At 51.0% G+C, this 24411-nt stretch overlaps 2 protein-coding genes across 2 annotated transcripts in view; one reads left to right on the plus strand and one right to left on the minus strand.

The window, feature by feature from the left end:
• Positions 1–24411, plus strand: part of SND1 (staphylococcal nuclease and tudor domain containing 1) — a 415583-nt gene that overhangs the window by 339590 nt on the left and 51582 nt on the right. The gene's annotated exons all lie outside the window — the stretch shown is intronic.
• Positions 12831–15367, minus strand: LRRC4 (leucine rich repeat containing 4). The gene is made up of 2 exons (XM_044246516.1): positions 15261–15367; positions 12831–15074 (listed from the first exon to the last, which is right to left on the minus strand). Exon 2 carries the CDS (start codon positions 14972–14974, stop codon positions 13022–13024), a length of 1953 nt encoding a protein of 650 aa, XP_044102451.1. The 5' UTR covers positions 14975–15074; positions 15261–15367; the 3' UTR covers positions 12831–13021.

Genomic DNA, 24411 nt, shown 5'->3' on the forward strand with positions numbered 1-24411 from the left:
TAACCTAGGAAACATGACAGCAATTTTATCTGAAGCACATAGGACAAGGGTACAGGAGGGTCTGAGTTCATGTTGTGTTGAAAATACTTTTCAGGCTGCATCAGAGCTAATCTGTTTTTGCAAATATGCTCAGTTCCACCCACTCCACTTCCTAAGTATTACTGGGAGCTGAGAGCGAGAGGAGAGAGCAGGTGCCAGAAATCACCTTTCCTTCTCTTCCTACCCTTTCCTCCCTTAAATGCAGATTTGACAACCTCTCAGTGCACCGCCACTCAGTTCCTCAGTCCAGTTCAAGGTGCTGAAGAGTAGTGCCCTGTAATACACCACTGTAATCAATTCATTTCCCTTCCCCTTGTCCCTCTGCAAGAGAAATGAAGTGACAGGTAACAAATGCGAGAGGGGTCGTGGGTGACCTTGTACGTGAGAAAGATTGGCTGCAGTAGCCCTAGAGCCTCACTCTGCCTTTTCCTATGGCACCTCACTGCTGAGCTATGGACAAGACACCGGAATCAGGGTGTCCCGTCTCGCAAGCTGTCTCTGAGACAGACCCACAGCCATACACTCTAGCAACAGCCGGCGCCGGGGAGGGAGTGCTATGGCAGCAGTCTCCTGCACCTGTGTGGTTAGGGACAGGGCCCATAGTGAATATACCAGCTCATCTGGGTCATCTATAAACCTTGGGGACCCCAGCAGCTTTGGAATGCCATAGGTTCAGCAGTACTAATATTCACATGATTCATCCTGAGGCTTCCTTTGCTGTTACGCACCTTACTTCAAGGCTTTTTTCTTGATGGAGAAAACTATCCCAATCCTAGGCTGCTTAAACGGGAACATAAGCCCCCAGAGCCAACCCTTTTTATAGGGTAATATGGAGACTGAGCTCTGTTAGTCTCTGGGGTATTTTATTCTTCGGGATAAGGGTATTTTTAATCCTTTATCATGATAAAATGTCTCAGTTGGCACCCAAGGACCAGTAACACACTGACTAAAGAAGACAGGGACTACCTGAAGAGTTACCTGCTTTTATCTCCATAGTTCAAGGCCAGGCATTTGGTGAGTGCTCTTTGTCCCAGTGAGCATGGAGCCACTTGGGTGGAATGGAATTAAGGGGGACCTTACTCCACTACAGATGTCATGGCTCCTACAGCCTAGGCATGGGGTCTACTCTCTTCTGTCCCACTGGGCATGTGTAAAGAAGAAAGATCCTTGGGCATAGTCCAGTACCAAGGAACCTTTTTGTTTCTCTGAAGCCACATGATCAAGGTCACCAAGCTGGTCAATTTCCTGTTCTTCATGACTGGCCCTGACCTCCTGGGCTGCCTTCTAGCATTATACCTTGCTGTCTCTTCTGCTACAATTGTTGCTTACCTCTTAATTAGATAACATACTCTTTTGGATTCATTGTCTTCTCCTCTGACATTTTTTTTTCTTTGACGACACTTTAATGACCTGCCTGCTTTTGATTTTGATCCACAAATTCTAGTCCGTTAAAACTGCTGGGCTGAGAGTGACTTATGGGCACAGTCCAGGTTCTTGAGTTGGGTCCCAAGGACCCAAACTGACAGTATTTGCCTTAACTCTCAGAGTAACCATTAGATTTGTAGCCAGAAACCTGCGGTGGATCCACTGCCAACCCCATCCCCGATTATAAAAAGAGAATGGCCCTGGAACTGCTTGGCACAGGTCAGGAGGACAGAATTGCTCCAGCAGGGAGCCACCTTCCCCATCCTGCAGGCCCCTCAGAGCACCTTCAGAGCTTGGAGATTGGGAGTGGGAGGCTCTGCCCACCCCTCCCCCCCATCTTCTGCGCTCTGGACTCACCATGGCCTTGCCTGCCTTTAAGCCTGCCTCGACTCCCAGAGCTGCCCACGCTGCTCACATCACCCCGGGTGAGCGGGGGTGGGGAGGTGGGGGCTCTGCTCAGTGCCAGGATGCCCCGGACCTGAGAGGGTGCATGAGAATAACTGCTCAGTGCCCAGATGTTTCCTATTGTCTCCAGCTCCAGGTGTTACATTTGCTAAAATTTTAGGCATGAGAGTGGCTCTGTTCTCTCGGGGGACAAGCGGGGAGAGATTCCCCAGCTCACATTTCTGGGGTCTTTCTTTTTTTTTTTTTTTTTTAAGATTTTATTTATTTATTGGACAGAGAGAGAGAGAGATCACAAGTAGGCAGAGCACAAGTAGGGGTGGAGTGAGCCCGAGCAGGGATCCTGATGCAGGGCTTGATCCCAGGACGCTGAGATCATGACCTGAGCTGAAGGCGGAGGCTTAACCCACTGAGCCACCCAGGCGCCCCATATTTCTGGGGTCTTTCTTCCAAATGGACAACCCCATTAGCTGGCTCTTAGTGGCTCCTGCTCTCCACTTCACACCTGGTACCACCTCAGGCCATTTCTCGCCTGCAGAGGGAAGCCCAAGGATCAGCAGCAGCACTACTCAGGGCAAAGTCTTTACCCTTGTAGTACTTTGTAAACTAGAGTAGCGAGGCCTCCCTTCCAGACCAGAAGCGACACGGAATCGCTTTGTGGGGTGGATGTGTACAGCACAGGCAGCATTCGTGTGTTGATTTCCACATATTAAGTGGTTCTCGTTGCTGCTGAACTTCCTTGCCTCCGTGTGACCATCAGGCTCTGTATCGACCATGGCACTCGTGCAGGGACGGGGGAAAGACAGCTGTGCAGCTCTCCTCCAGCCTCTGAACGCAGCTCCCTGTGCTACACAGCCTTGCTAGCGGGGGGGGGGGCTGCTGAAGCAGCGCTCAGGAGACTCACCAGGGAGACCCCTCCGTCTCCTGCCAAGCTCAGCAAACCCTGCCCTTGCTCTCCTCTGAATCACACTTCTCTGTGGCTTCAGGCCTCCTTCCCCAGCTCCGCACAGGGCACCGCCTGACGGGAAGGCCTGGGTGTCAGCGGGAGAGGCATTTGAGGAGAAATGAACTAATGTTGGAAGGGGGAGTGCCGCTCAGTCATCTTTTAAGTAGAAAGGAAAAGGTCATCAGAGCCGGATGGGGCCGGGGCTGGATTGTTGTTGACGCGGCCTGGCTGCGGCAGAGGGGCCAGCACCGCGCACTGCCAACCCCATCCAGCTGCTGGTGGCCCGGGCACAAAGCAGCGCATGCTCTGTGTCCACAGATGGGTCTGCGCGTCAGCGGGAGCCTGTGTTTAGCCCTTGCTTAGGAAGGGCAGCCCATGACATAGTAATTTAATTAAATTTGCCTCCCTCCATGGCCCACATATTTGCAGAGGTTTGGGGGGAGATGAATCTGGCTGAGGAGCGTTACCCTGCCGCTCTGGCCCTGCCCCAGAGCTGAGCCGCGGTACCATAAAGGGTCTCACCGTCCTGCATCCGGCACAGGGCATCTGTCTGCACTGCAGGCTCTCTGGCCGGGCTGCCTGCTGGCACATCTGGCAAGGCAGCCTCTGGAAGCATTCTGTCTCCATCACAAGGAAGCCACCAGGGGCAAAATAAGGGGGCTCCCCACCCCCTACTCAAGACCTGCTGGCAGCAGCCTCAGCAAAAACCAGAGCCACAGAATGAGCTTCTACACGGATCTCAGTGTAGAAGGGAGAGGGCGGAATGGGAGGACCCCAGCCCTTCAGCGGACACTGCAGCCTTAGTCACAGCTGTCACCCCCATTTCATTGGTGACCCACATTCCTATGCTTCTATCCTGGAAAAGGCCCACATTTAAGGGTCCGAAATTGATTCCAGTGAACCGATCACCATGTTCCACATCTCAGACGCCCATCAGTTCTTGTCCACTGCATCCGAGCTCAACCCACACCCACAGTCCACACCCCGGAGCCTTCCCCCTGCCTCCCAGCCAGCCAGTGCTTGTCTCCTGTGGAGTTCCTCACTCCTCAGGAGGCACCTAAGCTTTCACTTTCTCTTGTCAGAGTGCCTGCCCATTTCATCTTCTCACTAACCTCTAGCCTCCCGCTCAGCCTTTTATATCCTAGGTCAGCATGCCGTGCCCGCTGGAGAAGAGCATTCTTTCTTGTTATCCTCGCCCCCACCAAGAGCACATCTTCCTGGCTGGCTAATCTCTCCTGTGTAACAACAGCAGCACTTCCGAGAGAAAGGGAATTTCTCTGGCACAGTTTGTCTCAACACCAGCAGAACACAGGCTGTTGCTTAGGAGTGGGAATCATTAGAGTCAGGCCATTATTGGAGGGGACCAGTCTCTAGGGGAGCTAGCAGAAATTACCACTCCTTAATAGATGAAAACTCATTTGCTGGAAGCCCCCGCCCTCCTCTTTATTTCTCTGCATTCTCCACCTCCCTTCTCTTCCCAGCTTTGAAGTCAAAAAGAGAGGTAATGCTATCCCATCCAAGATGGCAAATTTCTGCTAAATTAACTTGGTTAAAAGATCCTTGGTTGAAAGCGGCTGTTCTTTTACAATGTTTCTGCAGGGACTTGGCTTGAAACCATCATGAAGGAGACAGATTCTAATTAAATGTATGTGATAAAATTATAGCCAGGACCTCTCCATTTCCCAAGAGAGGATTTGTTGAGGTGGTTGGGAAGAGGAGACAGTTACTAGCTTTCTAGACCATGTTTCAGAGAAGGTCTTAGAGTCAGCCTGGGCTCTGAGCCTTCCCTGCAAGGGTCCCCTAGTTTACACAGTACCAGGGAAGGTGAGAGACGTGGAAGCAGGACTCCAGACTTCTCTGCTTCTCTAGTGGTCATCTTGACCTTGAACAGACCTCTAACCTGATACAGCTTCTATATGCCTTCCCTGCACAGGGATACACATTCTTTACCTCATAGTTCTCTGCTCTTATAGGAGAATGGGGGGTAGGCGGCATAAAGCAGCAAATGCTCCTTTTAATTTATTACCTGTTTGGGCTGCCATCAAAACTCACACGCCTTGGAACATTTGTGGTGCAAGAGAAAGGAAAAGTTGCCTCATTCCTCAGCTCTAGTTGTGTGAATGAAGTCACGAGTGGGCACCAAGTCAGAGCATTAAGCACAGATAACTGGCGTAAAAGGCCTTCCCCTTCTCTCCCTCCTCTCCCTGGAAGCAAACTGTAAGGGATTGCATCAAATTGCAAACTCTGGGGGACACTAATCACTTTGTAGTTTCTGTAAATGGCGCCCCCTGGATTTGTTATTCACCGTGGCCCTGCTGGTGTTCAGTAGTACTGCTGGGTTGAGAACCCAAAGCCCAGAGATCTGGTCTCTGCATCACCAGCTATGTGACACCTGAGCAAGTCACATCTCTCTGGCCTTCATTTTCCTCGTAAATAAGTTTTCTGAATTAACTTGGAAATTAAATTCCCTTCTCTGTCTCCACATCCCTGAATTTTGAAGCTATAAACCATCATTCTGTCCTCAGTGTCTTGCCATCCCAAGGTTGACCAGCCTTGATAAGACACCCATGATGTGGAGGTAGCCTCTGCTGGCCTGATAGCACTGGTCAGAGCAGATGTGGGCTTCAGACAGGAGGGTGGCAGAGGGGGCTAAAGAAAGGGAAAGCTACCCTGCAGGCACAGCAGGCTGGAACAAGAAAGGCATGGCTTAGGCCAGGTCCCCACTCTGCTTGTTTTTGTACTTGTCTGTGGCTTCAGAACCTTCTGACACACATGCACATGGTACACCCAGGAGGTGCAGTCACTTCCCTCACCAGAGTAACCAAATGAAATGCAAACATGCTTTGAGATCTCTCAGTCTGGCCAGGTATCTCCAAGCTTCCCTCCCCGTTTCTAATTAAAAATTTTTCATCTCTTTCCCTGGTTCCTTTAGCGATGTCTTTCTTGGCCTTCCCTCCTTTCTTACTCCAGACTCTCCCAATTCATCCCAATTCATCCCCTTAAAGAGATGAATTGGAAGAATATGCTGTCATGTCAGAAGGAAGCCATTGTCAATTCACACAGGCAAAGCTAATAGGATAAAGTATTATCCGACTTCCTTTAAGTCCAGAAATTAAGTCTTCTTGCAATGGTAATAGATTAGAACTTGTTACCACTGCAGCCGGTAGGCTGCAGGAACCGGCTGTTAGTATATGAGGCCTCAGCTCCATTTCAGGGCCTGTGCTGGGTCTTTTGTGAGGGACGCACTGAGCATTCCTGCAAACACTGCGCACTCTCTGTGCCAGGACCTGCCTCTGGAGAGCTGCCTGTAACTCACTCGGTTCATTTACAGGGCGGAATCTGAGTAGGTAGGTGAAGGGAAGAAACCAGGGCCTTTAAGACTCTAGGAAGAAGTAGCCGGAGGCTCGGAAACCAAACTTTGCACAGAGAACAGTTACTATGTGAAAGCTCTTCTCAGTCATCCTTGCTGACTCATTGAGCAGGTAGAGTGACTTATCTAGTGACTAAACCAGTACCAGCGCAGACACAGGGAAACTAGAGGTGAGATCTTAAAGGAATTTTAAGCGACTAGATGAAGGACTTGCCTTGGAAGAGGAAACCACATGAGAACTATTGGAAGAAGAGTCATCAATCTTCTAGAATGGAAGGATCTTGCAAAAATGTCCTAGGTCCTGTTGTGGCAGATGATTGTACTCAGATGGGGATTATGGAGGGACACCCCCAATAGAACAGTTACTCGAGGGCACTACTTATTAGTGGGATTATAAGGTGGATGGGTATTAAAGAAGCAAGCGGATCAGTGACTGTTCCTTTGTTATTTAGTGATCAGAACTTTCGTAATTGTTCTAGTACTGTTCCTGGGTACACAATGAATGACCACGAAGGTACCTCAGTACTACTTGACTCCATCTAGCCCCACACTGGGCGTTAGAGCAGCCTCCCAGCTCAGTGGTTCCCTAGTGCAGGGTCAAAAATCTTCACGGGATAAGTTAAGGAAGACACCGCCCTCTCAAATGCTAACACTCTTTGACAAGAGAGTTGCTCCCAGAGATATCCCCCATAGGCCTTGGCCTAATCTCTCTGACTCACTGCCGGGGTCCATGTGCACCGAACTCACAGTCATCACCATTTTTATGGGAAAACACAATTTATATAATACCCTCCCTCTGGAGTAATACTCCTTTTGTGGATAAACAGTGACTTGCACCAACCTCTTCTGTGAAGAGAAGAGAGGGACTAGATTCAGAGCAGACCCCTTAATGAGGCTGTCAGGGTCAGGATTAGATTACAGGCCTAAGGGCTGCTTGTTTCCCTCAAGCAGGGGACAGCCTGCAGGATAGAGAACAGGACTATTGTGGGTAGGTGGTTTGGCCCAAGTACTGACAGTAGAGCTGGCATGTACCAGAGGATAAAACCTGTGATCATCCTAAAATCTAATTCTAGCCACTCATTAGGAAATCAAAATGTATTCTCTCTTAGGCTTCTCTTGGAGAGTTGATCTCCCTGCATTTCTTCTCTGTTCCATGCCATGAATTTCACACTTAACAGTCCTCCCCCATCTGGGGTCCAGCCAGCCTCTTGCTAGCTAGGACAGGAATCTCCCTGGCTTTCCTCCTTAACTGCATTGCAGACCCTTAGCCTGTGTAGCTGCCATAGAGCTCTGTTCTGTTCTCACTTGCTCAGGTTATGGTGCTTTTTTTTCTTTTCCTGTCTGTACTTTCTCCAAGCCCTCTAATTCTATTCTGAAGCCCCAATAGCTCCTCTCTCTGCTGCCTTCTCCCTCCTGGTGCCTCGGCCCTCCCCTGCCCTTCATAAGGTATCCTGACCGTGAAACAGGGAGAGGTGGAGAAGACTCTAGGAAGTTTATCCTCTCAGTAAAGGACCAAGGTTTCTGAGATCAATGTTTCCTGGCCAGCCCTCAGCTTGTGCATCATTAAGAACACACCTTTCCTTTCTTCCCGGCTTACTGCAAGGAAAGGTAATCTATTCCAGAACTAAAAACAGTTCCTTGGGCCAGCTAGAGAGCTGGATTAGGGAGCAGAGCACAAAGCGCTGTTTTCCTGGGGAGAAAGGACAACCCATCTTTCCTATTGGGTCTGTGCTTATAGAGATAGTGCTGTCCCACTGTCCCTGACTTCTCGATAAGTATCCTTCCCTTCCGAAATAGCTCCATAAGCATGTTCTCTCTCTGGGAACAGATGAGGTTCTAGAATAGAGGAGGTGATTGAGGAGGGCTGGTCAGTTGGCCTATATCCTTATGTTTATCATCAAATAACTACCAACAATACAACACTAAGTTACCATTCTGAGTGTGATTTTATTTATATAATTTCATTTCTCACAACAACCTATGAAGTAGTGAAGTGTAGATACTATGATGTCCATTTTACATATGAATAAGCGGAGTATTTGTCCCAAGTCACACGGGTAGGAAGCGATGGAGCTGAGATTCAACCCAGGAATACCAGATCCAAAGTCTGTGCTTGTAAGCACTGTGCTGTGTTGCTTTGCAAATATGTATGTTTCACTGATCTGGTCCCTGAAGCATTTATCCCTGCTCCAAGAAGCAGCTTACTTCATTTTAATTTAAAGCAAAGATGAAAACAACTTTAATCTACAGCGTGAACCATTCTCACCCCCTCAGGGGTAATGGGTGCTTTCTGAATGATAGAGACCAGGAGAGGTGCTTTTGGGCCAAAAGCTGCCTTGCAGTTTAGCTGAGGCAGGATTTAGAAATGGCGTGAACAGTGCCTGCATTAGCCGATGGCATGGAGTGCTGAGTGCCAGCAGAGGAGATAAAATCAGACATATGTTTGGATATAAATGTTCTTTCTCTTTCTCTCTCTCTCTTTTTCTTTTTCTCTAATTTTAATCCCCTGCTGCTTTGTTGCAGCAAAATGTTGGGGCCTTAATTGTGGGCTCTGGACCCCTGAGGTAGTATCGCCTAGGCTGTATGGGCTGTGTAAGTTCCCCTTAGCCCTCTCCTAGCCACAGTCCCTCTCCACAGAAGGAAACCAAAGCTCTCCACCGCGAGTAGCATGGACTCTGGACCTCTTCCCCACCACGAATAGGGATCGTTTGACAAGGGACTCTACGACATTGTTCTACCCAGAACCCAGCAAGCCACTGGCCTCAATACCTGTTAAACAGCCCCAAGAAAGCTAATGTCTCCAGGCCTTACAAACTATCCTGTCTGCTCTCCCTTCTCTGATAATATGATGCGGCATAAGACCAAGGAGTGACAAAGGCCTAGAGGAGATGATGGGAGAAGCAGCCCCAGCATGGCACTTACAGAGCTCGGGTGGGGCGGGTGTTGTGGAGGAGAGGAGTTAAGGAGCTCCCCCGACACCCTGTTCCCCCTCTCCCCCCCCCACCCCCGGTCTCCTTGTTGAGCCAGATAGGCAGAAGGCATTCCACTATGGAGAACTTACTCTGATAGGTGCTTTAAGACCTCTGTCACTCCTCTACTCAGCCAAGCTTCCAAGGCTGAGGTTGGGAGAAGGCCAAGCTACCCTTCCCTTTGTGAACACCCTGCCTTATCTACGTCACCCTGTCTCTGGCAGCCATCTGCCGTTGAACCTCAGGATAGGAAGCTGTTCTGTGCAGTCCTGAGAATCGAACTCCTTAGCACATGTGGCCCTCAGGCCAGCTGTGGGACGCCTGTAGTCAAAATTCTGGTCAGACGTGGGAGGCCAGGAGAGCCAGTCCTGAAGGAGACTGAGCACCTCTAAGCAGAGTACACATCATTGTCTATAGGGAGGTCGTCCCATTTCCACTGCGTATCAGCCAGAAAAGAAAAAGGTTCTTGAAGGCTCAGAAGAGCCTGAGTAAGGAAGGCCCATTTGCTTCGGGAGCCCAGAGATGTGGGTTTCAGTCCCACCTCTTCCACTAAAAGCAGTGCGACGTTGGAAGTATCTTTGCATTTCTCTGGGGCTGTTTCCTTGACCAGACAGTGTAAAAAAGATTAGACTAAATGATCTTTCATGACCCTTAAAGAATTCTGTAACTTCGTATAAGCAGCAGCAGTCTTTCCCTCTAATGTGTTGCTACAACTACTCCCCTGAAGAACTACCAACCCATGTCCCATTCTTAGGTGACAAACTCTGTAGCTTGGCCGCTGGGCCTGAGGATGAGTCACCAACACAGCATGAAAGCTATTGGTACTCATGGGACTCCTCTCTGAAAAGCTGTCCCAGGTGCCCGCTACAAAGGAGGACATACCCAACTTTACGGCATTGGAGGCTTGCTGCTATACAAGCTGAAACGCTGCCCAAGTCGAGGAGTGGACCCAGTGGGGAAGGGAGCTACCCTTGCAGCTCTAAGGAAGCTTATTCCCAGGAGCCATATTCTCAGTCTCCCCCACCTTTCAGGTTCCTTCTAGAAAGCACTTCTCCCTCAGATTCCAAGATGGCAATATGCTCAGCCCCCAGGACACATGCGTTTGTTTTTATGACTCTTCCGCGGGTACCATTTCTGTACCCCTGCCCTCAGATCTCTAGTTCAGCCACAGACACTTGATCATTCCAGAGCCACTGTATAATCTCAGACTATCCAAAAGGAGGGGTGGGAGGAAATCAGCCCACACCCTCTGTTCCTGAAGCAGCTGCTTTCACCACACTTACCCCTGAGTGTGTCCCCAGGAAGCTGCCCTAAACAGCCTGAGTTGCCTTGTGGCACTGGGCAAGGGCTCTTTTCTCGCCTTTCCAGCTGGTCCTGGCCAAGTCCCACCCTTTACTCTGCTGCAGTTTTCTCCTTGTGTTGGGGGTGGTGTGGAAAAGGGGAGGCCAAGGGAAACGTTTATGTGGAGCCCAGAAATGTGAGTGGCAGTATCTAAACGTGCACTATGCACGCATGCTGCCACGCACCCCGGTACCCAGAAATTACATATACATCTACCCAGGGGATGAAGAATTGGCCCTTTCTTAGCCAACTGCTGCAAAGTGCTGCCTGCCTCTCTGCCCGCTCAGTGCCAGAGAGCTCACACCCACTCAGTGCCGATTCCCTGCATCAGTATAAAAGCGCTGAAGAGACGCAGGGTCCCGGTTCATGCAGCTTCCCTGGACGTCATCACTTGGGAAGCGTCAGGAGACAGACACCCACCACCACCACCAAGGCATGTTTGGCTATTTGGCACCCAGAGAACAGAAGGAACATTGCCTGTGGGAAACTTAAGCCAAACAGCATTACCGCAGACCTCTTAAATCCAGGTCCCCCAGGGTCCCTGGGCAGAGCCGGTGCTGCCTGACCAGCAGCTTCTGCTGAGGTGGCATTTAACTTCTGGCCCGGTCCCAGGAGCTGAGGCTGACCCATTTCCCCTGCTTTTCCAGGGCATCAGGAATTTGGTTCTACCCCCAACAAAGCCAGGGACTAACACACTTAGCTGGAGGAAGGTGCACTAGAATCGGGGTGCTTTTATTTAAGCTAAGGAAAGATTGTTGACAGCTTTAGCATTTTTAACATTGCCTTCCCCTCCCACCTTACCTCTCCGCTCCCCTCCCCTTCCCTTGTTTTCTTTAAATAGAAATGACTTGGTTGATGCTGGTAAGAACCTATATGATCTTATTCAATTTAACCCTTTGGGGACATTGAATTAAAAATTGAACAATATTTATTAAAATACAAAAATACACTTTTCTCACGTTACAATCAGTGTTCTTTTGTTGGCATTCCCCCCCACCCACCCATCCCACCCCTTTCAAATCTGAACCCTTTATTTCTTTTTAAAGCTAAAATAATAAATGAAAGAAGTTACAGCATTAAATGGACCAGAATAACAGAGATCTCTGCCTTCACCGCCCACACCCACCCTTTCTCCTCCACCTCCTCCTGAGGTAGGCCTGGGAGAGGGAAGCCTCCCCCCATTGCGCTACGTTCAACAGGACTCCTCGCAGAACTCGCTTCTTGTGTGCATGTGTCTCACTCTTGTTTTAACTGCGGATTCCACATCTTTGTTGTGAACCATCCTGTTCTGTCAAGGCTTCGCTGTACTTTAAATGAGCCTGTGCCCTTTTTCTCTGTCCACTTATGTTCTGTCCCCACCCCGTCACCACAACCAGTTGACATCAGCTGTAATAATCCCTAATGAATCAGCATTTAGAATAGTCACCAAATCACAAGCATGAGAAAAGCTTCCACTCCCCCAAGCTCCCCAGTCCCAGCCTCTCTTCCTTCTCCACCTTAAAACAAACAAAACCTTTATGAAAAATCATAAAATGCCATCATTGTCTACAATCATTTGTCAGATACCGGGAACAACAGGTGGACATGGCACAATGCTAATTTATGGCCTCCTGTGAATACATTCTCTCTGCTTCTGCTCTCCCTTCCCACCCCCCTCTGCTGCCGCACCCCCTTTAGGGGCCTCCTCCCTCTCAAGGGAAACCCTGAATAGACACATGCCCCACAAAGAGTGGGTTAAACCCATCTGCAGGAATCTGGTGCAATGTGAAAGCATTTGACTGAGAGCTACGCCAGCTCCCTTCCTTCTCTGCTCCTTCCCGAGGCGCGCTGTCAGGCGGGGCACACGCGTGTCCCAGTGCACAAACGCAGGGGACTTGTGCACAAGGACAGACGGAAAGACTGAGCCCCTTGAGGGAGTCATTTGAATTTTGGTGGTTTTCCTGTTTAAAACACAGTTACAGAGCTATCTTCCCCTAGGCTTCTGAAGAAAAAAAATTATTGCCTCTCAACATTTTGGCACAGTACAAATTCTTGGTGCTTTTTTTGTATTTTTAAAATAAGATAAATCTGCAAAGACAGCTCTCAGCTTAAGAAAGATGTCTATAGAAATGGTAGTCCTGTATGCTATGAAGCATCTTCTAAAACATGGCAGCCTGCCCCCCACCCCTCAGCAGCCCACACCTCTTTAGGGATGTTTGTTTTAGCTTAGCTTAGCAGTTTCAGCCTCAGATCAGAAATCCCTTCTGGCATCATAGCAGGTTGACTTGCGGCTTCAGCCCCACAGCATTCCCAAGAACCCCACTCCCCCTTTAAATAGAACTTACAAGTTAGAAAATAGTTTTGTTTTGATTTTTTGTTTTTAAATTTTAATATAATCTGTTTCTTTTACCAGCCCATAGATTTAATATATAAGCATATACAAGAAAAAGTCTCTCCCCACTCTGTACAAAAGTTGCTGTCTTGTGTGTGTGTGTGTGTGTGTGTGTGTGCATTCTATTGCATTTTATAAGTTTTTGGGGGGAGGGGGAGTCATATTTGAGTTTCCTGTACCTTGTCCTTGGTATGGGTCTGAATTATATAAGGTTCAGAGATTGTGGTGACTGTGGGGTGCAGAGAGTTCCCCAGGCTGTTTTCTGTCCAGTGGGCCCCATGTGCTGGTTTGTAGGTGTTGTAGTTAATATGGTCATGAATTGTGGGCAGCACTACTGCCCCCTCACCTGATACACTGGATGGAGCTGCTGTTGCCGCTGCAGACGCTGCCGCTGGGATGTCTTCATCCACCTGGATAATCTCAACTGTCCGGGCGGCTGTGACTGTACTCCTCTGCTGGTGCCGCTTGCGAAGTTTATAGAAGACAATCAACATGGCGGCAGCTAGCAGAGTCACTGCCACAAAGCAGCCAATGATGATCTTGGTGGTCTTCATGACTTCATCCAGGCTGGTCTGCATCTTATCATTGGTGTCTGTCGCGGGTACCTGCTTGGGCACACGGGTGGTCTGGATGAGCACCGTGGTAGAGGTGGTATACGCCGGCTGATAACCAGTGGATGTAGTAGGAACAGGCTTGTACTTGCGCGTTGTATCCTCAGGTGAGATCTCGGTGGTCTCCACTGTGACAGTGGTGAAGAAGCTGTAGTTGGAGGTGTTGAGCTCGGCCGTGCTCACGTTGAGGTAGGCCGAGGCATTGGAGTTACCGGCCACATTGGTCACCATGCATGTGTATACCCCAGTGTCTGAGAGCAGCACGTGGGAAAAGTTCAAGGTGCCGTCGTTGAGGACAGAGATCCTTGGGTGGCGGGAGGCGTGGCTGAGCACTGTCCCATTGGGCAGCAGCCACTTCACGGAGGACATGGGGGGAGTCCGACACTTAAGTTCTGCCATCCGACCCTCGGAGATGTTGAGGTCCCGCGGGGCATCCATGATGAAGGGGGCAGAGCACTGGAAGGAGGCCTGGTCCACCTCCACCAGGTAGCGGCCCCGCATGTGCAAGGGAGCGTGACAGCGGCCACAGCAGGTAGAATTGGTGGGTATGTACTCCCGAAGCCACCAGGCTAGCCACAGAATGTCACAATCGCAGTTCCAAGGATTGTGGTGCAGGTGCAACTCCACCAGGTACCTCAGTGGGGTGAAGAGGTCATGGGGCAAAGAAGAGAGGTTATTGTGGGCCAAGTTGAGTTCCACAAGCGAGGCCAGCCCATCAAAAGCATTTCGCTCAATCAGGCTGACCTGTGAGTTCATGACCCACAGCTTCTTGAGGGAGCTTAGGCCATGGAAGGAGCCAGGCCTGATCTCAGGGAAGTGGTTGCCTGACATCTCCAGCTCTTCCAACCCCACCAAGGGGGTGAGATTGGGCATATCTTTAATGTTGCACATGCCCAAGTTCAGGTACTTGAGGTTGAACAGTCCCTCAAAAGCGCCCTCGGAGATATACTCCAGCTTCTTGAGCTCCCCCAAGTCCAGGCGCATGAGGGAGGGCACCCGGTTGAAGGCATAAGAGGGGATGCTTTCTATGGGGTTGTTGCGAAGCCAGAGCTCCCGCAGCTTGGACAGGTACTCAAAGGCCCCACTGGGGATGACCGTCAGCCAGTTGTCGAACAGCTCCAGGGTGTTGAGGCTGGCCAGGCCGTTGAAGGCCCCCACCTCGATCTGCCGGATGGAGTTCCTGCCCAGCTGCAGGACCTCCAGGTGGTGGAGGTGGCGGAAGGTGTCGGCCTGGATCATCTGGATGTTGTTTTCCATGAGGTTGAGGTACCGGGTGTTGGAGGGAATACCCTGAGGGACCTCAGAGAGGCCCCGGCGGGTGCACACCACCTTGCTGAACTGGTTACTGCACGAGCAAACGGATGGGCAGTTCTGGGGCCCGGCGGAGGCGGCAGCGGCGATGGCTGCACACAGAATCCACACTTGCGCCGCGAGGTAGACTACGGGGAGCAGGACGGCATTCCAGGTGTGGTGCACAGTTACCTGCCACAAGAGCTTCATGGTGTGGCACGTTCATAATTCACCATCGCCTGGGATTTTGGCTCGGAAAGGAGAACCAGCCCTACCCCGGCTTAAATGAGCTAGGAGCTCCTCTTTCCATCTGGAGAAGGAGGTGGGGAGGGGGCGATTAGAGAGACGGAGCAGACCAGCGGGGGGCGCGGGGGGGGATCATGCCCAACTAAAGCGTGGCCCCTGTCTCCAGCCTCCCCTAGGCAAACCCTCGGAACGCCGCGACTTTCTCACCCCCGAGGCAACCATCCCCACCCAGTGAGTCGCTGTCACCTACCTCGGAAGGAAGGAATTGGCGTGGTGTCCTTAAGCGTTCTCCACGGGAGCCGGCCACGTCGTTGCCATTCTTACTTCTTAGTTTTAATTAACAAAAGGGGGAAGTCGAGGGGGTAGGGAGGGCAGAGGGGAGGGGTGGGGAGGGGAGGGGTGGGGGAGACAAAATGGCTTCTAGTAAATCCCGAGCAGGCTACGGCGGAGCGGCGGAGTTGAGGCGCGCCGGAGATAGCCAAGGCCCGGCGGGCTATGCAGGTGCATGCCCCCCCCTCAGCCCGAAGAGCGGCGCCACCAGCGCTTCCCTGCTTTGTCCTTGGACCCTGGCACCGGCTCGCACCAGCCGCGGGGGATGCCGCTTCATCGCCGGAGCCTCCGGCGCCCCCAGCCCGCTCCCGCGGCTGCCGCCCGGTGGGGGTAAAGGGGCACCCCGAAGCCTCCCAGGCCGCGCTCGCTCGCTCGCTGCTGCTGCCGCGCTGCCCCCCCCCGCCTTGTGTCGGCGGCTCCCGACCGGAGGCAGCTGGTGCAGTCGTTCGCTCGCGGGGCTGCGAGAGTTAAGAGGAGGTGTTCGAGGCTCCTTCGCCCTCCCCAGACACACACCCCCTTCTTTCCTCGCCTCTTCTCGGAAGGGTTAAAAAGAACCAAAACCGGGCTTAGTTTCCTAGTCCGCCGCGTGCCGGCGCGAGGAGCAGCAGTTCGTCCAGTCCCCGCGGGTCAGCGGCGTGGAGGCAGCGCGGGGACCGGCTCCGCGGGCCGGAGGAGCGCGCGGCGGCCGGGTCGCGCCCGTACCGCAGGCCCCTTCAGGGAGTCCGGGGGCGGGCGCGGGTCCGGCGGCGGCGGCGGCGGCGGCGGCGGCCTCAGCCCCCGGTGGCGCGCAACCGCCCGCCGCCGCCCGCCGCAGCCGGGCCCCCGGCGCGCCGCCGGCTCTGGCTTTGTGCGGAGGCAGCGAGTTCCGGGCTTTGGCTCGCGGCGCCTTCAGTGGCTGCGCCGCCCGCGGACTGCTGCAGCGGCCCGAGCGCTGGCGGCGGCGGCGACGGCGGTGGCGTGAGCAGCGGGGGTCGCGGCTGCGGGGAACGCTCCGGAGCCCGAGAACATGGTCCGCGCTCGCTAGCGGCGGCGGCGGCGGCAGCAGCGGGGCCCCTGCGCTCGGCGCCCACCGTCTCCTCCTCGCGCCGGGCTCGCGGTGTTGCAGGCAGCAGCCACGCAGACTGCTCTCTCATCCTTTTGTCCTTCAGTCAGAACGTGAATGTACTGCTGACGCATACTGTTCTGGGGAGAAGATTAGCGTGATGCAGTGCTCTTATGTATGAACACCGCTCCCCCTCCGCTGCCTGCCCTCGAGGGGTTAACGCCGGCGCCTTCCAGCGCCGCGCCGCGCAGCCCGGAGCTCCGCGCCTCCGTCCCACTCCCTCCCTCCCTCCCTCCCTTCCTTCCTTCCTTCCTTCCTCCCTTCCTTCCTCCTTCCTCTCTCTCCCCCACCCCCCACCCCCCTCCCCGGCGCTTCCTCCCCGCCCCCTCTAGACGAGCGGAGCGGAGCGGAGCGGAGCGGGCGAGCAAGCCGGAGTGAGCGTCAAGTGAGAGGCCCCGCGCAAGTCGCAGGCGTTCGCAGCTATTTTGGTCCAGCCGAGGGAGCCGCCGGGTGGCCGCTGATAGGCTGGAGCGGCGGGGCTGCGGCGGGAGAGACCGCGGCCCGTGCCCCGCCCCCGGGCGCCGGGCCTCCGCCGGCTCCGGACGCTGTGGGCTCAGGGGGCCGGGAAGCGGGCGGCGCGGCGGGGCTGCTGCAGTTGGCCGGCCTCCCGCCCGGACCGCGTCATCCTCACCCCCACCGACCGCTGACGGGGCGCCTGGCCGCGCAGCCCGGGCAGCATACGCGGAGTTCGGAGCTGCACGGTGTGGACGCGGGGGTGGCTGGGGCCGCTTGGAGCCAGAGGACCGAGAGCCTGGGCTCCGCGTCCCGCCCCGTGCTACTGCACGGGTGCCTCTTTGTCCTGCCCTTCCCTTGCAAATTTCCTCACCGCTCCTCGGCTTTAACTTTGAAATGATAGTTTTCTTAATGAGGGTTGCAGGGAGGGCAGAAGGTGGAAGGAAAGGCCAAGTGCGAGGAACCCGGGCAATAACGACATGGGACAGCAGAGCAGCCGGCGTGAAGGATTGAGATGAACTCCGTGAAACCACGGGAGAACCCGTTCACTCACGGAGCCTCAGCCAACACTTCTCACTCTTTTTACCTCGCAGTCCTCAGTCGCCCTTTCCCCTCCCCAAGCCGGGTGAATGGAGAGGGGTGGGTCTTAAAGACTTCTACCCCAGTGCTTCACTAGCTCCTCTTTGTTGCTGGATCTCCCTAAGAAGAACTGCTGACAACCTGCTCCCACTTCTGGGGAAGAGAAACCCTAGGGCATTGGACAGACCGGTGCAGGAGAGCAGGACTAGGTCAGCCTTTTTCCCCTGAAAAAGACTGCCCTTTTCTCTGCCTAGTGGGGGTGGAGCCATCTGTGGCTAAGCCCTGGGAAAGCGCTAGAATATGGCTTTGGTTTAGTATTGCTTATTTGGGGGCAACCGGGGGTTGGGGCTGCCTCCAGACTCTCCTCCCTTGTGCCCCGCCCCTCCACCTTGACAAGCTTGCTCCTTAGGTAAACCCCCATCTCCTGCATGTGGGCTAATGCCAAAGAATGAGGAGGTCATGGGTTTCCCAGCTCTCAGCATTTTACCGCGCGGGTGTCTCAGGATTGTCTGCTGCCTAGTAACCTGGTTTAGGGAATATGCCCTTAAATTTGCCAGGGGATTCTTGAATTCCTAGAAACAGATCTACTGAAAGCAAGCTAGATTCCCCATTGATTACCAAGACCTTTTTTGATCATGCATTTGCAGTAAAATAGTAACAACTATGATAGTTAATATGTTGCCTAAATTTACACAGTAAGTGGCAGAGCCAAGATTTGAACCCTGGCAGGTAGCAGATGTGTAGAAACTTGGGCTTGGAGGTAATTCTCCAGTTTGCTCCCAGTCGATGAGAATTCTGGTTTCACTTAGCCACCTCAAAAGTCACTTGCTAGGATGTTTATCTACTCCTGCTCTCCACTGTAGTAAGAATAGATGGTTGGATGGAGAGAGAAAGAGATCTTACTGTACCCTTGTTTAATCTTTGTTTCTCCAGTGAAGTAATTGCCATAGTTGCCTCCATTTTACAGGTGGAGGTCCTGATCTTGGGCAGGCGAAAAATATACTTAAGGTCATACATCCACAAAACAATAGAGGCAGCATTTCAATCCAGTCCTCTAACCCTGAGCCCAGTGTTTTCATCACTAGCAGAAGTGTTGTGTTTACGTTGCAGAAAGTAAATGACAGAAGTGGGGGTGGGGTGGCTGTATAAAAAAAGAATTCAGTGAAGGGTATGTGAGAAATAGAACAGAGGGTGGGAGAGGAAGGGCTGAGAAAATACATCTTTCAATTTGTTTTACTCCCAGTGACTAGTCAAGAGAAAGAATGAGAGAAGTGGAGGTGAGTCAGACCCTGATACTAAGCTTCATCTGGGCTCTTTGGTGGCTTCTTTTGCTTTCTTGTAAAGCCCCATCTGTACATCATCAGCTTCAAGCAGGACCCTACCAGTTTACAGACCAGGGAATATAAATCCTATCCTGACAGGGATCTGGGCGGGAGAATCAGAAGCCTACCAGTGAATGGTTCCCGTCCTTTCCACAGCTGCCATCGAGCTGGTAGGATGCCAGCGGGCGCCCCGGCCAAGGACTAATGGCACCCGGGAATATGACTCCCTTTACCTCCTTAGGCAAAAGAGGGGCTCTGCCCAGACTATTTCCTGCCAGTGCAGGCAAACTCAGACCCCATCTCTTCACTCCAGGCACTGCAAATAAAAAGTGGTGGCCCCATACTGTGTAGGTGGATGGAAGGGTGGGCTGCCTTGGGTCAAACCAGTACTTAGTAATGAGGTTGTCTCCCAGTAAATATTTGTGAGTGATAGATGACCATGGATATGCCCAAGCTTAGTGCAGCACGTGGAGTTCTTGACGGGGCTGCTTTGCCCTCCATAGGCCAGCTGAGCTGAGAGCGCACCATAGAAGCTGTGGGCTAGACTGAGGCGGCTCTGGAGCCATGGGGGCCCACAGCCTCTTAACCAAGAGCAGCTCCGAAACCTCTAACCCTGTGACCTGAATGTCATCTGGCCATCATCCGTTGCTCTTCACAGCCCCGGGTTCTGATAGCTCCCTTGATTTGGAGTGGTGCAACCTGGAAACAGAGAGAAGAGGAAGGCTTCAACTTTGAGACGAAGAGAAGGAAGAAACACTGGGTTGAGAATGCTATCACTTGTGATTTCACACAGAGAGACTGCTGTGACAAAGCCAGAGAGAACTGAAGAAGCCAGCCACTGATGAGGCAAGGCTTTTGTCTGCAACTTGGTACCTGCCCTTAAGTTGGGATACCGGAGTTCTACTCTCCTTTCTGCCACTGTTACAGATCTTAAAACAGCCCCAAACATTGGTTTCTTCATCTGAAGGAAATAGACTAGAATATTCCCACCACCTCTCATAATCCCCGGTTCCCACCTCTTCTCAGATACATAGATCTGTGAAGAAGGTTGATCCATTGGGATGATAGCCAAGACTTGGAAATGAGCCACACAGTGGAAGAGAGTGCTTCCTTTAGTTTAATCTAGAGATCACAGTGCCAGAGCAGAGTAGATCACACTTTGTTTTCCCAGCTACTAAAAAGGCTGATGGATCACAGAATGTTAAAAGTTAAAGGTATCTTGGAGATCATCTGGACTCGACCTCTCATTATTGTCATTAATAAAGTTCAGAGAAGCATAGTGACTTGCCTAAAGCCACATGATTGACTAACATCAGAGTCTGTCATTTCTGAGCTCCATCCATCAGTCGGATACATGCGACAGTGTATTAGCACTGAAGCCTGGGGCTTGAAGATATTTCCAAATGCCTGTCTTCTGTGGCCTTACATGCAGATGCTGTCATTATACTTTGTTGGACTGGGATCAAGATGGGTCTTCGATAGAACCAGTCTGCCATTCTGAGTGACTTTGGAATCCTAATAAGAAGAAAAAGAAATGGACCCCCAGGGAACTCACTCTAAGGGGACCCAGGACTACCTCACTCAGCCAGGGTAATTGGGCTCATGGTAAAGCCCAGAGCTAGACTACTCTGCACCCTGACATGCATCAGGCTTGGCACCCTGAGCCATTATCCCGAGCAGCCACTAGATGTCCACAATGCCTCATAGGGTTTGCCAGGAGTGAGCAATCTTCGGCAGGCTACTATCTTGGCCTCCCAATAGGCTTTTGGGTCCCTTATGATAGGTCCATCAGTAGAAGAGCACAGATGCTCTGAATCTCTAGTTCCCATTTTCAGTACCGTTGGGCTGCCAAACCCTACTCAAGCACCTTTTCCATTTTTGTAATTTTTATTCTTCCATTTGAGCAAAGGAAGAAAATGGTTCCAGAAAACAGGAAGAAAAGAAGAGAAAAAATTGTATGGAAATTATCCTCCACACATGAAGGAAAGACATCAGTTGATTGGTGAATTAGCAGCAACAGAACAGTATAAGAAACCATCTGTATGGAAATGGTCACCTCTTATCCAAGGCAGTGAACACATCATGTATACCCGAGCCTCCTTGCGTTTGCATCTCTTCCTCTTCCCCCATGTATACAACTCCCCCTGCAGGGTGAGCAGGTCATGAAGTCTTTAGTGGATAAGGTCACCATTGCAAAATAATAGTAAATATTCGTTTTCTTGGCTGTGGTCCTTTAGCAAAGCCGTGGCTGTGCTGTTACTGCACACAGTCATAAAGGAAATGGATTTTAGTCCTTGAGCCCAATGAGTCAAGGTGACACAATTGTTCTAGAAGAACCCACTCTTCCACACGCCCTCAGAATCCACTGTTCTTTTCCCCCAAGGACTCTGGTCTTCAAGAAAGTCAGAAGGAAGTAGACAAAAAAGCACTTTCTCTGCAGGTCCCATCCAGAGCAATTTGCAAAAACCTTGGCAAAGAAGAGACAAGATGCTTAATAAGAATGGCAGAAAAAACTCTAGAAGGGAAGGGCCTTTCCCTCTCCTGAGGCTAGTTTCCTAGGGCTTACAGTTTCTTTGTGGGCTGCCAGGCCTGAGTGAAGGGAGAAACCTCCCAATGCCCCCCACGGTCTCCTCTTTTGGAATAGTCGGTTTGGTGCCCATTTTAGCCACAACCTCCTGTGTGTTCAAACACACCAGCGGTCCAGCCAGAAGCCTTAGAAATGTTCACCTCTGGGGGTGCACTGGCCCACTACAGGCTCTTGTATTCTGGCCTTCTCTTTAACTCCTTTTGTATGGCAGTAACAGTAATGATGTGAACAGCGGTTTTTACTTGGGAGTTCTTACACATGTAATCCTCACAGCTTTCATATGGTGGGTATCATTAGACTCCCCATTCTGCAGATGAATTTAAGCTACTTTCTCGGGGTCACAGAACTAGTAAGTGACCGTGGTAGTTTCTTGAGGCTGTCATAACAAATAACCAAATATTTGGTGGCTTGAAACATCAGTAATGTATTATCTCACGGTTCTGGAGGCTAAAATCACAAAATCTGGCAAGGCCATGCTCCCTCCAAGGGCCTTAGGGGAGAATCTGTTCTCTGCCTCTTCCAGCTTCTGGTGACAGCCGCATTCCTTGACTTGTGGCTGCATCACTTCGATCTCTGCCTGTGTGGTCATGTTGACTCTTACTATTCTCTCTCTCTTTCTCTCTCTGCTTTGTGACTTATAAGGATACTTATCATTAGATTTAGAGCTGTCTTGGGCAATCCAGGATGTTCTCATCACAGGATCCTTAATTATATCTGCAAAGACCCTTTTTCCAAATAGGGTAATAGACACAGATCTGGGGATTAGGATGTAGATGTATTTTTCTGGGGGTTCATTCAGCTTACGACAGTGACTGCGCCAGGTTTCAGTCTCAGATCTGTCTAGTGCCCACCTTCCAAACCACTGTGAGCTGCCGCTTAAGAGGCAGAGGAAGAGAAGGGTACATCTGACAACCTGTAGTGTGGCTCCCCCACACACCTGTGCTGGAGGAGTAGAGGGGCGCCACATAAGCTGGGCGGCCGCGGGGAAGGGAGGGAGTCCCTTGGTCAGCTCCACAGTTAAGACAGAGCATCTGAGCCAAGTGGAGGGGGCAGGCTGACCAGACAGACTTAAGGCATGTGCGTCCTGTTGTTTACTTTATGCTTCTCCTGATTCCTTGTCTTGGTAATTTGCTCACTCTTTCTTTATCTGGCCTCTAGATTTTATCCCAAAGATCTTAGGACATTTAAGCATTTACCAGTAATACTAGAAGTACCTTTTGACATTACTACAAAATCTGGCTCATGTATAACTGTCTCACATAAATGGCGAACATCCTGCTTGTTGAAGATTAAAAGATGCCTTAAGATCAGAGTCCAGCGGGTATGGGTGTGGCACTGGGAGTTAAGAACGGCTTTACACGTATCACCACTGTAAAACTGATCCTTAGGTAGGGCTCCCTACCTGCAGTTAACCTTTTCATGGACAGATTTGCCAGGTGTGTATAAATGGGTTCATTTTTTGGTTGGGAGAAGCCCAAACAAGTTTTTCTCCCAAACTGACTCTTACAAGAGAGTTTGGAGCTTGAGAGGAAGAGGCGGGGTGTGTTTGTGCTTGCACGTGCACTGGTGAGCATTGTAGTGGTGGTTATGAGAGTATTCTGGAGTTAGACGCCTAGGTTCAAGTCCTGCTTCTGCCTCTTGCATACTGCGTATGACTCGAAGTCTTCCTGTGTGAAGTAGGATTAGTAACTGTAGCTACTGTGTGCTATTACTGGACCAGAAGGAAGTAAGGGAGAACGCAGTCTGTCTTAGCAGCTAGTATTTCCTCATATGGAAACTAGTGTAGAAATGAAATAATTTATCCAGAATCAATTATTGAGATAATCCTTTTTTCCTCTCCCCCTCACTCCCCATACTTACCTGTTTTTGGTAGCATACCTAATTTAGACCTTTTTAGTTCTACATTAACAATAAGAAGGTGGTTTTTGTTGTTCTTACCAGTTAATTTTTTTTTTTTAAGATCTTTCTTGACTGGGGCGCCTGGGTGGCTCAATGGGTTAAACCCTCTGCGTTTGGCTCGGGTCATGATCCCAGGGTCCTGGAATCGAGCCCCACATCGGGCTCTCTGCTCAGCGGGGAGCCTGCTTCCTCCTCTCTCTCTGCCTGCTTGTGATCTCTCTCTGTCAAATAAATAAATAAAATCTTTAAAAAAAAAAAAAATCTTGGGGCGCCTGGGTGGCTCAGTGGGTTAAGCCGCTGCCTTCCGCTCAGGTCATGATCTCAGGGTCCTGGGATCGAGTCCCGCATCGGGCTCGCTGCTCAGCAGGGAGCCTGCTTCCCTCTCTCTTTCTGCCTGCCTCTCAGTCTACTTGTGATTTCTCTCTGTCAAATAAATAAATAAATAAATAATCTTTTAAAAAAAAAATCCTTCCTGACTTACAGGTCAGAAAGAGTGCTGACTCTTCTCCCAGCTTCCCCTAATGTAAAGGTTCGTAGATGATCACAACGTTTCTTCAAAACTAAGAAATCTACCTACTAAAGACATCGCTTTTTACTCTTGCCCTCTACACTGTATTCTCCACAGCCGCCCAAGTGCTCTGTGTGACATTCTATCAGATTGTTACTGATTTGCTTAAAATGCTCCTGTGTCTTCCTTTCATAATGGAAATAATAACCAAACTGCTTACCGTGGACCACAGGCCCTAAGCCATTCTTGCCTTACCTGTACCTCAACCTTCGTATTTTTATCATCTTCCTCATTTCCTATGCTTCAGCACTACTGTTCTTCCTTCTCTTAGGGTACTCTAAGCCTGTTCTCCCCATTAGGGCCTTTGCTCTGTCCTCCCCCTGGAGTGTTCTACCCCTACTCTTCAGTTGGTTGGCTTCTCCGGAACAGGTTCTCCGGAGAAACTTTCCATGACTGCCTTGTCTTAAAATAGTCCCAGCACTCACAGTCACGTTATGCTAAGGGTTTTATTTTCTTGTTTTATTTTACCATTATCTGAAATGATCTTGTTTATGTGTTTGTTCGCTTATTTATTACACATCCCCATGAAAGCAGAGGCCCTTCCCATCTTGTGTCCAATAC

Source organism: Neovison vison, chromosome 4 (assembly GCF_020171115.1).
Source record: "Neovison vison isolate M4711 chromosome 4, ASM_NN_V1, whole genome shotgun sequence".
Lineage (NCBI taxonomy): Eukaryota > Metazoa > Chordata > Mammalia > Carnivora > Mustelidae > Neogale > Neogale vison.